General features: G+C 52.5%; 9 protein-coding genes across 9 annotated transcripts; 4 read left to right on the top strand and 5 right to left on the bottom strand.

Moving 5' to 3' along the window:
- Nucleotides 1-88: 88 nt before the first annotated feature.
- Nucleotides 89-1763, top strand: NUU61_007144 (uncharacterized protein; the record flags this gene model as incomplete). The annotated part of the gene is made up of 3 exons (XM_056657669.1): nt 89-280; nt 341-637; nt 693-1763. Coding segments are annotated over 3 exons (1560 nt in total), but the record flags the coding sequence as incomplete, so codon positions are not given.
- A 323-nt stretch (nt 1764-2086) lies between these two features.
- Nucleotides 2087-4460, bottom strand: NUU61_007143 (CeGAL family transcription factor; the record flags this gene model as incomplete). The annotated part of the gene is made up of 5 exons (XM_056657668.1): nt 2087-2371; nt 2443-3040; nt 3093-4118; nt 4180-4271; nt 4332-4460. 5 exons carry the CDS (start codon nt 4458-4460, stop codon nt 2087-2089), a joined length of 2130 nt encoding a protein of 709 aa, XP_056510468.1.
- Nucleotides 4461-4826: 366 nt separating this feature from the next.
- NUU61_007142 (uncharacterized protein) lies at nt 4827-6723 on the top strand (the record flags this gene model as incomplete). The annotated part of the gene is made up of 5 exons (XM_056657667.1): nt 4827-5080; nt 5144-5165; nt 5228-5500; nt 5554-5748; nt 5812-6723. 5 exons carry the CDS (start codon nt 4827-4829, stop codon nt 6721-6723), a joined length of 1656 nt encoding a protein of 551 aa, XP_056510467.1.
- A 212-nt stretch (nt 6724-6935) lies between these two features.
- NUU61_007141 (replication factor C subunit 4) lies at nt 6936-8236 on the bottom strand (the record flags this gene model as incomplete). Its single annotated transcript, XM_056657666.1, has 5 exons — nt 6936-7161; nt 7225-7647; nt 7708-7807; nt 7874-8094; nt 8148-8236. 5 exons carry the CDS (start codon nt 8234-8236, stop codon nt 6936-6938), a joined length of 1059 nt encoding a protein of 352 aa, XP_056510466.1.
- A 517-nt stretch (nt 8237-8753) lies between these two features.
- Nucleotides 8754-9404, top strand: NUU61_007140 (uncharacterized protein; the record flags this gene model as incomplete). Its single annotated transcript, XM_056657665.1, has 3 exons — nt 8754-9105; nt 9166-9234; nt 9307-9404. The coding sequence occupies 3 exons, from the start codon at nt 8754-8756 to the stop codon at nt 9402-9404; spliced, it is 519 nt and encodes a 172-aa protein (XP_056510465.1).
- A 115-nt stretch (nt 9405-9519) lies between these two features.
- Nucleotides 9520-10812, bottom strand: NUU61_007139 (protein GET4; the record flags this gene model as incomplete). The annotated part of the gene is made up of 4 exons (XM_056657664.1): nt 9520-10109; nt 10165-10317; nt 10440-10696; nt 10769-10812. 4 exons carry the CDS (start codon nt 10810-10812, stop codon nt 9520-9522), a joined length of 1044 nt encoding a protein of 347 aa, XP_056510464.1.
- A 360-nt stretch (nt 10813-11172) lies between these two features.
- NUU61_007138 (DXO/RAI1 family decapping nuclease) lies at nt 11173-12764 on the top strand (the record flags this gene model as incomplete). The annotated part of the gene is made up of 8 exons (XM_056657663.1): nt 11173-11247; nt 11312-11554; nt 11611-11642; nt 11714-11794; nt 11869-11972; nt 12025-12195; nt 12254-12553; nt 12622-12764. The coding sequence occupies 8 exons, from the start codon at nt 11173-11175 to the stop codon at nt 12762-12764; spliced, it is 1149 nt and encodes a 382-aa protein (XP_056510463.1).
- Nucleotides 12765-12998: 234 nt separating this feature from the next.
- On the bottom strand, nt 12999-13626 carry NUU61_007137 (uncharacterized protein; the record flags this gene model as incomplete). The annotated part of the gene is made up of 2 exons (XM_056657662.1): nt 12999-13330; nt 13392-13626. The coding sequence occupies 2 exons, from the start codon at nt 13624-13626 to the stop codon at nt 12999-13001; spliced, it is 567 nt and encodes a 188-aa protein (XP_056510462.1).
- A 297-nt stretch (nt 13627-13923) lies between these two features.
- NUU61_007136 (tRNA dimethylallyltransferase) lies at nt 13924-15353 on the bottom strand (the record flags this gene model as incomplete). The annotated part of the gene is made up of 2 exons (XM_056657661.1): nt 13924-15207; nt 15261-15353. 2 exons carry the CDS (start codon nt 15351-15353, stop codon nt 13924-13926), a joined length of 1377 nt encoding a protein of 458 aa, XP_056510461.1.
- Between the last annotated feature and the right edge of the window lie 128 nt (nt 15354-15481).

Genomic DNA, 15481 nt, shown 5'->3' with positions numbered 1-15481 from the left:
ATGAAGCCCGCATGGACCCCGAGTCCAAGCTGTGGTGCCCAGAGCTCTTGGAGTGATCGCACTGCTGCCCTGGTACTCTAGCCCACGCATGGCATTGGCATTGAATCACAAGGACGTGATGGACTTTGGAGCCCATCGCATAGGATTTTCGGGTCCTCCCAAGCATGGGCGCGCAGTGAACGCGTTCCTGGTCATCGTCTGTACAGTGGTTGGCGCCGCGTCGTTCTTGTTCGGGTTTGATGATAAAATCATTTCTCCCGTCGCCGCATTGACGCCCTTTGTCAGTTCTCCTGGATCGTCCGAACAGAGGACAAGGAATGGAACTGATATTTCTTGTTAGGTTGCCAAATACCAAGGGCTTCATTCAGTGGCCGGGAAACATGTCCTCACAGCTCGCAATCAGAATCTGATCTTTTCTCTTCCTCTCGTGGGTTCCGTGATCGGTGGTCTGATCGCGTCCCCATTGAATTTCCACTTTGGCCGGAAATGGCCCCTGGTCGTCGCCTATATCATCTCAATCGGTGGGGCATTGCTTCAAGTCTTTGCTCCGAACTTGGGAGCCTTTGTGGGCGGACGTGGAGTGAATGGCGTTGCGTTGGGCATTGCCAACGCCACTGCCCCTTTATATCTTTCCGAGGTTAGCCATTTTTCTCTTGAGCATGGCCCCGACGATGCTAACTATACTCGCTCAGGTCGTCCCGGCTTCCATGAGAGGCCGAAGTGTCAGTTCGGTCAATATCCTAAATCTCACAGCCGGTGTGGTTGCCACCGTGGTGGTCTTCGGAACCGAAAGGCTCGGGGGGCACTTGTCTTACCAGGTCCCACTGGCCGTGCAGTGCGTTTTGCCGGTTATTCTTCTCTTTCTCACTCTTCCTCTCCCCGAAAGCCCGCAATGGTTCGTTGGAAAAGGAAACATAGTGCGTGCACGACACAATCTGCGGAAACTTCGTGGCTTCAGTGACCACCAACTCGAAGACGAGCTCCGACTCATGGCACTGTGCGAAGAGAAGGAGCGCAAACTGCAAGCAGATGCCAAGTTTTGGCACATATTCCATCGAGAGCATCTCAAACGAACCTTGACTGCGGGGTCCTTCTTCTCTCTCAATCAGGTTTCGGGAATTATTTTGTCGACGACATATACCACGGTGTTTCTCACGGAATTGGGAATCGCCGATGCCTTCTCCCTAACAGTCATCGCCTCGTGCTGCACTCTGGCTGGTACCATTGCTGCTCCGTTGGTCATCGACCGCGCAGGTCGACGCCCGACAGCGCTTGTTGGTATGAGCATTCTTTTTGTTATCGACAGTATCGCAGGCGGTCTCGCATTCGATCGAGGGAATCCGCGATCCACCATGGCCATAGCCATTCTTTCATTCGTCTTCAATTTTTTCTGGGCATCCTCATTCTTCTCACTATCCATTCTAATGCCCTCTGAGATAGCAACCCCCAAACTTCGGCACCACACAATGTCCTACACTATTGCGTGTGCGCAGACCACTGCTGTCATCACAACGCTTGCCGTCCCACAGCTGACTTCGGCGGATGCGGCAAACCTTGGGGCGAAAACATATCTTATATTCGCCGGCTGCATGGCCGCCATTCTTGTTTTTGTGTTTTTCTTCATGCCCGAAACACGAGCTCGAACGTTCGCAGAGATCGATGAGATGTATGCTGCCGGAATTCCCATGTGGAGGTGGCGGTCATACGAAACTTCGAGGGAAGCGAGAACGGGAGAGCCGAGCTCAGAATCAGCAGAGAAACCAAGTAAGTGAGAGGACTGAAAGAACTGCTCCTTGCCTCATAATGTCCTCCAATAGAGTTATGTATATCACTCCTGCAATAGATGTACCCTCAATATCTGGTTAGAGAAACCACAAGCATTATGCCCACGCTTCAAGTGGCTTCTTGTCATATAAACACATTGATAAGAGGGGAAAGACATGGAATATCGCCTCTCGCAATCCACCGAATGTTACTAAGTCTCACAAGAGGTCATCTGCAAAGATATCTGGATAAAGTAATTGGTGCTTAGATTTTTATATACAACGAAATTCATGACTTGAACCCCTAAGGGAAAACAAGACAATCATTGGTGAGACCAATCCGGGATTTTTTGGCCGGGAATTCGAAGGGAGCGAAGATTGGCCTTATACTTCTCCAGATACGGATGATTTCCTCCACGAAAGCTGGTTAAAAGCAATAAGAAATCTTCTGCCATGCCCTGTGGTGTCGGAGTAGCAGAAATTGGTTCGGGGAAATTCCCGGACGGCGTCATCGTGGTTCCGGGCATGTTGATGGCACTTCCATAGGGTGGATTGGTATTGCACAACACATCGGTTGCGCATGAGGCAATATCGTACAACTTTTCGGTCTGGTAAAGGATCAGAACTAGAGACAATGCCACTGGGAAGGAGGAAAAAAGACAGCGACGGTGGTACGTACCAAACCTATTCCATGTGCTTCCATCGAGCTCAGCCGAAGCGACTGACACAACTGAAGAGTCGATTCGGCGATAGAAACCGCATACCCAAAGGTCAGCTCGGGTCGCTCGGAGTGGGTCCGCAAGAGCCCATGGGTTGAGCACAGCAGCCAAACCCGGTTCTGAAGCCATTTCTGAGTGATAAACACATCTGCAGCCTGGGTTTCCCGCAAGCCTATCGCGAGGAGAACATTGTTGGTCTCACCATGTCCACCCTTGGCTTGCTCGAACCAGTCGTAACCCCTATACCGTTCGGACTGGTTAATCCGGCCAAGGTTCTGGTGGATTGATAATGCCTTGGCTTCGGTGAGCCTCTGACAGTAGCCATTGCTGATGTCGCATCGCCGGTTCCAGCAATCAATGACATCCTCATCAATGGCATCAAACAGCTCCATCAGCCGCGCCAGACCCATCATTCCCTCGGCATCTTTTTCGTTGTGGACGATGATTCCCGAAATGACGCTATGGGTAGCATTGTGGATGAAATCATGTACGGACCGCATGCTGAATCCTGGCTTCCCCCAAAACGTTATTGGGTGTCGCCGTTGAAGAGCGTAGGCTCTAGATTATACGATCAGCAAAATATGAACATGCCAGGAGCAAATAGAATTACCGTTCTGTGATAGACAGGACAAGGTAGGTCCGTAATCGCTGCCCTTTCTCTTCCTCGGACAGATCATGATATGAGTCAGGGTCATTCAACCCTAGGGTGGCTGCAAGGTCCAGGGCTTCCCGCAACCGGAGCCACGCCGCATTGTGCTGATTACTTCCAAAGAGACATCCAAATAGGAAGAAACTTGTTAATACTGCTTCAATCGTGGGATTCTCCCCAAAGTCGGAACAGCTCCGCATTTTGGTTGCTTCGTTCATCATGGACCGTGCCTGAGTAGCGCGAGACGAAGTGGTTGGTCGCTCGTTGATCTCAATGGGCTGTGTCAGCGAAAATGCGCACAGCGACAGCAACATTGATCCAAATTGTGGGTTTTTGCGATGCTCTTGATATAGCATCCGGGTAAACAAGGACGAGCGACTGAGCACCGGTAGAGTCGGGTGTAGCCGGTCAAAATAGACGTCGATCCAAGGAATCATGTTTCCTTCGCTGATAGAGGACGGCCATGCCGCATCAATCTCCTGTCCATTGGATTGCATCTGCCCCGCCGCTGGGAAGGCCATGTTTTGGGGATCCTGCGGGGCCATGTTTATAGCCGAAGCCGAAGCATCCGGTACCGGCTGAATGATGGATGGGAGCGACGGTTTGAGGTAGATATTGCTCCCTGAGAACTCAAACATGGGAACCTGGGAGTCCAGGTTGTCCGGAAGCCAGTATTCAACGTCATTGCGCTCGTCCCAGCCCATCCCGCTGTTGCTGTGAGAGCCCAGGGATGCGGTGTCTGCCCCCCAAGCGCCAGCGACCTGGGTTGGAGTACCTGACGGCGGGAGTCCTCCTGCACTCTCTACAGGCATGGCAACTTCGCCATGAGTGGAAGCCCAGGACGTTCCCGGTAGGGATACGGCTTGGCCCGTTTCCACGGACGAGGGGGGGTTCTGGTACTGAAACCCATCTTGTTTAGCAATGGGATTTTCTTGCGAACTTCCCCCGACAACAGGGGTTTGCTGCTGTCGGATTTGCGACACGCGACTGCACCCAGGTTAGAGAGAGCGTCATCGGAGCCGGAGCCAGAGCCGCGATCATCACTTACTGTCCGGTGGGCCCGCGTTTCTTCTGCGGCTGAAAGAATGTACAATCGAACCCCATGGACTGGCAGGCCTTGCATGGCTGCGATAAACTGCACTATCGGACGAATCAGCCCTAAAATTCCCAGCAGGGGACGAAGGGGGTGCGAATACTCACCTTGATCTTGCGGAACTTGCACTGGTCGCAGGCTCGCTTGGCGATGGCTCCGGCGGTTTTGTTGCGAGAACGGATGGCGCCGGTGGCGCTGGCCCCGGTCGGTGATCCAGTACTCGAGCTGGAATCCATGACGGGGGAATTGTCACTCCATCCACGCTGGAGGTCTGAAGGAAAGAGGTTGAGGGAATGACCCACTTGCGAATTCGCCGCCTGGGCCACCGGGAGCTTAATCCATGGATGCTCGAGATCGCATCACCAGAGTCCCTCCAGAGTGTCCCAGGGTGAGATTCATCTCGCAACGACAATCGCCAAAGCCCATGGTCCATCTCACGGAGTCCGGGTTATCGGCCCCTTCACACTCCGCTTTTTTTTTGTTTGGCGTCTCCACACGGGAATTCGGGTAAATCCCATGAGAGAGAGTCGGTCATCCTTCCGAGGTATTTCAAAAGAAGTGCCGGCCCCCCAGCCAAAATTCGAAATCCAAGCTTGGTCACGATGAATGCGCAACAACCGTGGGAGCGTATCGTGGCCCAAAAACGGTCGACGAGAGATCAACTCCTCGCCCCGTACTTGGTCGACGATATAGATCAACGGGTCCCTCGGGTACACCAGGTTGCGGAACGCACTCGGTTGGAACAGGATCCTATCATCCAGAAGATCACAGATATTGACAACATTGCCGCTTTACTTGAGCATCTCGAGAAGGGGGAGTTCAACGCGGAGCAGGTCACCAAGGCATATATCCAACGGTAAGATTGTCAGGGACCGCGTGCCCCGCACACCAAAAACTGATGTCGCCGACCTTATTTCAGGGCCGTGGTGGCACATCAACTCGTCAGTGATGGCTCCGTTCATTCAGGCTGAGGCCCAAAGCTGGTGAGTGCTGACATCAACAGACCAACTGTCTTACCGAAGTGGTTTTTGAAGACGCCTTGGAGCAAGCAAGACATCTCGATGCTGCATTCAAGGACACCGGCCAGTTCAAAGGCCCATTGCATGGGGTTCCCATCACACTGAAAGATCAGTTCAATGTCAAGGGCGTGGATACCACATTAGGGTATGTGGGCAGGTCTTTTGCTCCGGCAAGCGAGGACGCGGTCCTAGTTCAGATTATCAAGGACATGGGCGCCGTAGTCATCGCCAAATCGAATCTTCCCCAGAGCATCATGGTTTGTCTACCCCACGCATGCGAAATCCCAGGAATTAACCGCATCTATCCCAGTGGGCGGAAACCGAGAATCCCCTCTGGGGGCTTACTACCAATCCCCGGAACCCAGAATTCTCTCCCGGGGGCTCGAGTGGCGGCGAAGGCGCTTTGCTGGCATTGCATGGCTCGCTATTCGGGCTGGGAACTGATATTGGAGGGAGCATCCGAATCCCGCAGAGCACAATGGGTCTATATGGCTTCAAACCCAGCGTGAGTACCTGCTCGAAAGGTCTATCCTTAGTGTCTGTATGAACGTACTCATGTGGGATATAGAGTCGCCGGTTTCCTTATCATGGTGTTGCGGTGTCCACCGAAGGTCAGGAGCACGTCCCATCTTCCATTGGACCCATGGCCCGGGACCTTTCTTCGATCTGCTATTTCAGCCGACTTGTGGCAAATAGCCGGCCCTGGAACCTGGACCCTCGATGCGCACCCCCCCCCTGGAACGACCAGGCTTTTCAGGAGATCCAGGAACGGCCAATGGTCATCGGGTTAATTGTGGATGACGGCGTTGTGAAGGTCCATCCACCCATCGCTCGAGCCTTAGAGGAACTATCAACAACTTTGAAAGCACACGGTCACGAAACTCTGATTTGGGATGTCTCTGGTCACGCTGCCTGCATCAAACTGATGGACCTCTTCTACACCGTCGACGGGGGCGAGGACATTCGCCGGGACGTGAGCGTCGCGGGCGAGCCATTCATTCCTCACGTTGAAGCTCTGGTCAAACGTGGCAAGGCTATCTCAGTATTTGAATACTGGCAGTTGAACAAGCGCAAATTCGCGGTACAGAAGAAATATCTTGATCAATGGAATGCGACCCGGTCCCCGTCTGGCAGGCCCGTTGATGTTCTTTTGAGTCCGACTCTGCCGCATACAACTGTTCCTCATCGGAACATTCGCTGGGTCGGGTATACCAAGATCTGGAATTTCCTCGACTATCCGGCCGTCACATTCCCCGTGGACCGAGTGAGGGCTGATCGTGATAGCATGCCCACAGTGCCCTATACTCCGAGAAACGCCCTGGATGAATGGAATTGGAATCTCTATGATGCGAAGGAGTTGGAGGGCTATCCGGTGAATCTGCAGATTATCGGCAAGAAACTTGAAGAAGAGAAGGTTCTGGGCGCAGCAACTATTGTCGAGAAGATCTGGAGAGACCACGTCAAGCGCCGTGATGGATGAATGTTGACCTTCTGTCTCATAATAGCATCCGTTGCCCATAGTCACTTGATCACCTATTACATTCATTGGAGTCCGCTATATTTCTCTCTTTTTTGAAACACTTTTAACAACAAAGACATAAATCATCACGATCTCGGCCTCCAGAGTCACCCAAGCCAGACACCTCTGAACGCCGTGGGGGAAATGCAACAGGGATATCATTGTTCTTCACGTCAAGCTTTGGGTGGCTCGAAAAGCTCGGGCTTCATGTTGATCTTGCAAAGCTTTGCTACACAGCCGCTGAGCTGGAGCAGCGACTGCACGCCGTCCAAGATACGCATATGGGTGAAGCCAATCTCCCGGATAAATTCCAGCTTGGAGTGTTCTGAAAGCGTGGGAATAGTCTTGGTGACTCGGAACATGGTGCTGATGATATCGTGAGAGGAATACCCCAGCGTCCTGCACAAAAGCCGGTTTATTAGCGGGATGTGAGCCGAGTTAGACGAGTAGACACGAACGTACCATAATTCATTCAATGTTTCCAGGGCCACGTCCACCTTGCCCTCCCAACAGGCTTTGATCATGGCCTGCACCTTGACTGGATGAGGGCTATCGACAACTCGAAACACATTGTCGCCGCTGATGAAACCGAAGCCGGACCATGTACTCTGCAGGTTGTTGATAGCCTGCCGCATATCACCCTCGGCACTGAAAACCAGGGCGGCAATTCCATCTTCAGAGTGCTCGACCTTTTCCTCCTCGCAGATTTGCATCAATCGCTTCACCACCTGGGCGTCGGTCAACCGGGCATAACGTAGGATTGCACAGCGCGATTGAAGGGGCTCGATGATCTTGTTGGATTGGTTGCAGGCAAAGGCGAATCGGGTGGTAGACGAGTAGATTTCCATCGTACGTCGCAGGGCCTGCTGGGCACCAGCGGTCATGCTGTTACATAGACTCATGAGTTCCGTGCCACAACACATTGGTCAGGGCAGCAGTACGCACCTATCGGCTTCATCGAGAATGACAATTTTGTGTCGGCCCTGGGGTAGAGTGACTTTCTTCTGGGCAAAGCCCTTGATCCGATTCCTCACCACGTCAATGCCTGGCTCTCCCTATTAGTATCGAAGCACCATTTGGCTTAGCGAAAAAACAGGACGCGCGGACGCACCTCTCTCATCACTTGCGTTCAACTCGAGGACCGCCTCCTTGTAGGCGTCTCCGAGCAATTGTCTCGCCAGACACAGAACCGACGTAGTCTTTCCAATACCCGGCATGCCGGAGATGATGACGTGGGGCATGTTCCCATCTTTGGCAATGATTTTTAATCGTTCCACGGTCTCGGTGTTGCCCACAATATCATCGAGGAACACGGGGCGGTACTTTTCGACCCTGTCGTAGACAAGTTAGCCATCAAATCCCACCATCGCGACCAAGATACTGACCAGGGCAGTTCATAGTCCTGAGGAGCCCCCGCGGCCACAGACTTGAGGCGATTGCCGGCGGCGCTTGAAGATGATTCGGCTTGCACCATGGTGAGTGACTAGCAGTAGAGTCTGGAGGAAGCCAAGGGAGACGCGGACGCGTCCCGAAAATCCGCGATAGCTTATCAGCTGGCCTGTGCTCAATACCTTCGGTATAGTCAACACAGGAAATTGGCAATTAGAAGTGCACTGTAGATGAGAGTTGAGTTGCTGGGCGGGGACGTCTTGGGCCTCTTTGTTGCGATTGTGTTGTAAAAGTCACCTGCATCGCCGGGTCATCGTGCGCTCCGCATTCCTCCCCACTCCCCAAACCACACGTCTATTCTTATCCCTCGGGTCTCCATGCCTCTGACTTCTGTCTCTCGGACGTCGTAACTGATTGCAGCTGTCCAAATATTTCCATTCCCTCAATCCATCCTTATACCATCCCTACTCCGGGGCAGGGTGTCTTGTCTTCAACACTTCACCCTCAACCGAAAACCTCGCGCAAAATTTCCAGTCAATCAACTGTATCCCAATCCTTGCCCAGCCTGGGAAAAAAAAAAAAAAAAAAACCATTCTCTCGTGATGGGACCGACTTCCGTTCGTCGAAACCTCTTCCACCAAAACCTTAGCCGACGGCCTGCCTCTGCAGGACCATCCAATGGCACCGTGCCGCTTGGAACCAGCAGCCTCTCGAATCGCCCTTCGCACCGCCTGAAGCCGACATCATCAGACTCAATTGCAGCATCAAGAAATGCTAGGCTGGTTGAAAGCAGGGAGATCGCCGTGCGGGAGAGGGCCGGTGGCTACAAGTTTGATGCCCCCACCAAAGAGCTGCAGCCTCTAATCGGGGAAGATGGGGAGGAGCTTGGTGACCTGGATGAAGAGGGAGCCGGTGGAATCCTCGACTCGGAGCTTACTGTGCACGAGAAAGAGAGTATGTCGCGTCAACATGGGTGTTTTGGCTATGTCACAGTTTGCTAATGCTCATTTCTAGAGTTCGATGCTGCTCTGGGGGAGATGATGTTTCGTAATCGGAACAAACAGTCGAGTGGTGAACCCGATGGTGAGTTCTCTTCCATTTCGCGCATGAACCCCTTCCCCCTTCATGTTGCCATGGCCCGCTGATCCTCTATAGAGCTCTTGAATATCGTTCACCAGAACCTCCAGCGACAAGTAGCTTCGTTGGAAGATGACAATTGGATGTTCGAGCCTGAAAAAGATACGCACTCCTAATGGCAACCCGATCTATGCGCGCTACATGCATCTTCAATTCATGACACTATCGACTGGGTATGTTCACTGCAAGGCGGTGCGTCCCGCGTCGCCAGGGCTAAACCTTGGGCTGCCGCTAATCAAGCTCCATGTTGGATGGCGGAGCCTCGACTGTCTTCGCCGAGCTTCTGGATTGCGGAGCCCGTCTCCCACCACTGTTATCTTGGCCACCTCCGAAAAACATGCTGCCCATCATGTCCAACAGTGGGTTGCCTTGCTTCGGGACCTTGATGGCAAAATACATCTCACCGATCTGGGCCAAGGTGTCGTCCCAGATTCCAACATCTTTGATTTGTGCCGCATAGTGTGCGGTAAGCTGCCGGAACAGATCCGTGCTTCCACGTTGGATTGTGAGCAAAAGCAGACTGATGAAGTTAAGCAGGGGCAGCGCTGGATACACTCGGATGTCGGAGCTAGCACTGCTGACATCCTGCACGCCGAGCGAAGGATTGGAGGCTGAAAGCCGTGAGGTGAAGATGAGCAAAGCCTTGTTTGCGCTTCCAATGTTTCCAGTCAAGAGGTATGGGAAGACTGCGCGCGACGCATAAAGGGCCGCGGTGTGTGGGTCGTCGTTGGTGTACCACTCGTACTCAAGTTTCGCCAGAGTCTCCGCCGATTCGGATGTTCCCAAGATGAGATGTTTCTCGGCGTCGTATACTTCGTTATCTGGGGCGTTCAGTTAGATTGTACAAATGATCACAGCCCAATACAAGCAACTAACCTTCTGCGTAGACCGAGCCAGCAGTATGGTGCAGGTCTGGATCTCCTCGTTCAAGCGGTCCGTATCGCCCGCTCCACCCAATTATCTCCTGGATATACCGCTTCCTCGTAGGTTCGTCTGACGGGAACTCGCGCAGAAGCTCAATGAGACGCTCTGATGGATAATAGTCAGAGGATAAATATTCTCGACACACTCGGACAGTTGCAATCGATTTGATTGACCGCACTCCCGCAGTAACCAAATCTATGCCACGCAGAAACCAGAGGCCAACTCACTCTTCCGAGTCCGACCTTCCACGTCGTCATCAGACCCCGAGATCTCCCACTCCGCTTTGTTGTAAACCTCTAGCACCAACATTATGGCCAAATCTCCTCCACTTGCGGACGCTCCTTGTTGGGCGCCTGCCCTCAACAGAGCCGTCGCTCCACCGGCTAGGAGCTCTGCCGCCGCATCGTAGTTGGCCTGTTTGATGTACCTAGCCGCAATGACACGCAGCTGCTGGTGGGCTTCGTAGTAGGCACCGGATGCGATTCTGGTAGCAGAGCAAAAGCGTTAGTGCGGGATTTCTTCGGGTCACTGGGAGAGAGTCCAGGCAGTGTCTTACTTTTCCCGCTGACGGGCAATGGTTTTGTCGATGCGGGTAGTCATGATCAGTCCGGAAAAAAGAATAAACAGAATAGAAGGAGAGAGGTGACCAGAGTCCTGCAATCAAAGCCCCGAACACGAGCGATGGGGGAGGAAGTTCGCGGGGCGAGTTGCGGTTCGGTGGGGACGCGGTAGCTCCGCTGCGACCACCATACATCGTACATCATTCACTTTTTTTTTGTCGCGAATTGCAGTACTTCGTGCCTTCTTCAACTTCTTGTACCTCGAATATCTTGCGCTGTGCCAGAGCTTCTCTCCTAATCTACATGCGATCCAGGGGCTCTACCCGACTCCACCAATTGGCCGTCTGGGTCACTGGTATCAAGGGACCAGTTTGATCTAAAAAGGCACAGGCAATCCGCTATGAACCGGTCGACTTTTGACATTCAGCCCGTCAACCGCTTCGTCGGTTCGAATACCACGATTCGGCGGCCACGAGTGAGTGGGAAATCGATTCTTTCATATCGCCACTAACCGTGGACCTTCACTCCTTCGGTGGTAGGAAATTGCGTGCTTTTCTTATGATGATGACCACCGCTTCTCGCTGGGGGAGTCATCCCTACGGTATTACTACCCGCCGAGTCTGCCAGCAGACTTGAATCTGGGCTATAATACGTTCCAAAAGCTGAACGATGCCCCGGATGAGCACTTGGATGCGCTGCTGGAGACGATTATCGCCCTGGAGAAAGACACGCAAAAGAGATGCGAGGCTGATATCGTCACTTGGAGAGGAATGATGACCAAGGTGTGTTTGAGGCAATGAGTTTCGAGTGAACTTCTCTGACCAACATTGTCTTTCAGATCTTGACTGCTCCTTTTGACATGATGAATGGGTGTGTATCAATCTCTACCTTGGTCCTTGTCTCGACAAAGCTATTCCTAATGCTTTCTATTCCATTTCTAGCTTTGAAATGAACGCGACCCGTTTTCAGGTAGGAAGAAGCCCCCTTTGTGCTCACCCTCTGACAATTCATCTGACCAACATGTATGACTAGGATACCATGTACGAAAGGCCAGTTCGGTGTTTGCCACAGAACCCAAGTGCTGATGTACCCTCAGATTTATCGAAGAGGACAATGTCTACAAAAACGAGCAGAAGGAGCTCCAGCGTAACCAGAGGATGCCGCCTGGCATGGCATCCCAGGAAATGATGATGTATTGGGGTAAGAAGATCTTCTGGATACGATGCGCGATAATATCTGACCATTCTTCCAGGCTACAAGTTTGAAACCTTGTCTGTTCTGCGAGAGCCTTGGGATTCGAGCTCGCGCGAAGAGATTGAAAACCGACCAAACGAGGTCGTCAACAATGGCGCGCAGTATTGTTCGGTTGCCCGCACCGGAATTGGGAATGTGCGCATGATCCTCGGCGGCGAGGTTGACGCCGGTATGTTGGCCCAGGACACATCTGTATGACAATACTGACTAGTTTTTACTTCTTTTAGTTTGGGACTGCAAGCCGGAACGCAAAGAAGACCCCGTCCATTGGGTCGAGCTCAAAACATCCGCGGAGATCCGCAATGATCGTGATATGCTGAAGTATGAGCGCAAGTTGCTGAAATTCTGGGCCCAGTCTTTCCTCCTCGGCGTGCCCAAAATCATCGTGGGATTCCGTGATCCGCAAGGCATTGTACACCGCTTAGAGGAGCTGGACACTGCCAGTCTCCCGGGCAAGGTGAAGAAGTTGGGCAAAGGGACCTGGGATGGGAACATCTGTATCAATTTCGCCGCATCATTTCTCGAATGTAAGTTTTACCGTGTCAATAGAGCTCCGTCTTGTGCTGACCACTGCTCTCTATCTTTCTTTTTCCAGGGCTGAAGCAGACCATCCAACAGGATGGGACGTGGAGGATCCGGAAACGAGAGAAATCGCCGGTCATTGAAGTATTCCAGACCGAGGAGCAGGGACATGGCGATATTCTCTCATCGACATTTAAGAGCTGGCGATCAGGTTGATCTTTTCTTTCTTTTCTAGTTGGGTATTGCTATGAACAATAATATACGAGTATTGAACTGTCACATTAGATATCTCATTCCCTCATGTAAATTCTACCAGATGCCTAAGATGGAGCACCTCGGGTGTTCTAACAAGACCCATACACCGGATGACAACACTGCGCGGGATGTGGATACATCGTTATGGGAAGAACTGGTCATGAACAAGGTGCCCATCAGGCCGTGGATCACCGCTTAGGTTGGGTTGATGTTGGGAGTGGGCTGGCCTGTAGCTGGGTTGTCAGGCTGGCCTGTAGCCGGGTTGTTGGGCTGGTTGTCGGCGCTGGAGGTGCTAGTCTTGGGATCGCTTCCAGAATCCAGATGGAAGCGATGAACAGTGCCCTTCTTCTTGTTCTTGAAAAAGAGGGTGCCCGCTGGCATTCCGTGCACCTTCTTGTCCAGGGCCTTCACATACACCTCCTTGGTGTCCGGGATCTCTTCGAGATACAACCACACCATTGCGGCGTGCTCGGTCTTCGGGCAAACGGTGGCATTGCGGGGGATGTTGTTCTTGTCAATATCAGGGTCTGTTGAGAGAAAAGTCAGCTAACTGCGATATATTCATTCCACATCAAGACTTCGACTCACTGGGCAAGCATCTTTGCTTCTCGGGGTGCCAAACTGCCATGGACGGCGTCAAGGTTGTGCAGCCGCCAAAATTGAGCTGAACGTAGCAGTAGTTGTGCTCCGCGTCATGAAGAATATAGGCCGGATCCTTGGCTTGAGGGGCGGGCGTTTGGAATGGCTCAAGGTCGCTCTGAGCGACCGTGCCAGCAGCGAGAGCCGCAGGGAGAGCAGCAGCAAGCAATGCTAGAAACCGCATCTTGAGTATTGGGGGTTTGGGGGGTGTAGAGGGAAAGGTAGATAAATTCCAGGAGAAGCGACCCAGATAAAGCCGATCCGCGCAAAAGTCCAAATATAGACCAATAGACCAAATCCACCCAATCAATATTATTTCAAGTCGTAAAAAAAAATCAAAATCCTTTAGCTTGGGGGCCGATGGGGCGGAATTGTTGATGGGGGCCAAGGCGGGAGTTGGAAGAATTCATGCGATAGTACATCGTAAACCCAAGTGGATTATTGCCAAAGAATTGTTTTTATCGCGTCTATGGAACATCAATCAAGCCTTTTGAGACTGTCGTTGAAAATAAGCGTCTCGTTCAGCTCGTTTGGCGGCAGACTTGAGGGCTCGTTTATGGCCATGTCCGTTCAAGTGGATCTTCCATTGCGCCTCGCCCGCCATCGTCTTACGGCAGACATCGCAAGTGTAGCACTTGGATGGCTGATCGTCCCCCTGGTCTTCTCTAGCGCCTAACACCGCTCTTGCCAATTCTGACAGCGATTTGGGGTCGGGAAGAGGCTCATTGTGGAGCAGACACTGCACAAGCTTCTCAGACGGTTCCGCGATGCATTTCTTCCAGTCGTTGATGTCGCTGCTGTCGAGGAGAAAGAGACGATCAGTGCGGTTGGCTTCCAACAGCGCGCGCCACAGTTTATTTCGAATCCATTTAATCTGAGACACAGCGTATTGCCGTGTAGCGCTCCTGATGGATTCGATACAAGGCTGCCTCAGATCCTCAAGCTCCTCTTGGCTGACGTCGGCTTGCCGAAGTGCCGTGAAGTAGGGCTCCAATTCTTTAAAGCCGATCGATACCCAGACGCCGCGGGTGTGATCGACTTGGATGCCCTGCGACTGTTTCTTGTGGATATAATCCGACATTGTCTGTGCTTCCGACATCAGGCCCTGATCGATCATGTTGTCGACGCGCGTATTCAAGCGCGTATCCAGAACCCCTTTCTCCGCATGCACCCAAAAGATCAATGTATTTTCGAACCGTAGCAGCCCGTTACTATTTTGAACCGCCTCTCGCTTCAGGCGACTTTGTTCCGCGTATATTTCCGAGGCTGGTCGCCCTCTCTGCAGATAGATCTCCAACGATCGCCGGATCTTCCGCGTATCCTTCGGGTGCCATCGCTCTGCCATGACTGGGTCCACCTCGCGAAGTTTCTGTAAGAGAATCTCGGGCGGAGCATCGAGGATAGGCCATTTGTCCGAGGTCGAGTCGAGTTCCGTCGGTTCAAATCCGTCTTCATCGTTGGGGCCTTCCCCCACCAGTTGATCCTTGAAAAGCACCGCTTGCGTGTAGTAGTGGGTACCCCCGACTAAGATGGGCAGCTTTCCGCGCGACCGGATATCGTGGATGAGCCGAAGGGTTTCGTTCTTGAATTTGCCGATCCGCCATGCCACGGCCTCAAGGTCAATGCAGCTCAGCAAGTGGTGGGGGATGCCATTTTGTTCGGCCGGGGGAATCTGGTTGGTGATGATAGGCAAGCCACGGTACATCTGCATCGCATCGCCATTGATGATTTCACCGTTGAATCGTGAGGCCAAGTCTACCGCGAGCTGTCTGCAATCGTCAGCCACCGTGATGTCGCGATACATGATCCCCCACATACCTTGGATTTACCCGTGCCCGTGGCCCCAACAACAGCTATGAGGGGATCCATGATTGCTCTTCGACCCGGCCAAATTGATCGGACAGAGAGCATACCGACATTGTGTCGTAGCGAAAGAGGTGTGGAAGGGGAAGAAAAAAATGGCGGGCGTTATCGGTGAAGTGACTTACCTCATCCGCATGGTTCAAACGCTAGGATGAGCTCGGTTTAGATTGAAGAGT

This window comes from Penicillium alfredii, assembly GCF_028826965.1.
Source record: "Penicillium alfredii strain IBT 34128 chromosome Unknown utg000009l_segment0_segment0, whole genome shotgun sequence".
Classification (NCBI taxonomy): Eukaryota; Fungi; Ascomycota; class Eurotiomycetes; order Eurotiales; family Aspergillaceae; genus Penicillium; species Penicillium alfredii.
Note: the sequence above shows the minus strand (reverse complement) of the source record. Positions and strands in the feature narration are given on the sequence as shown.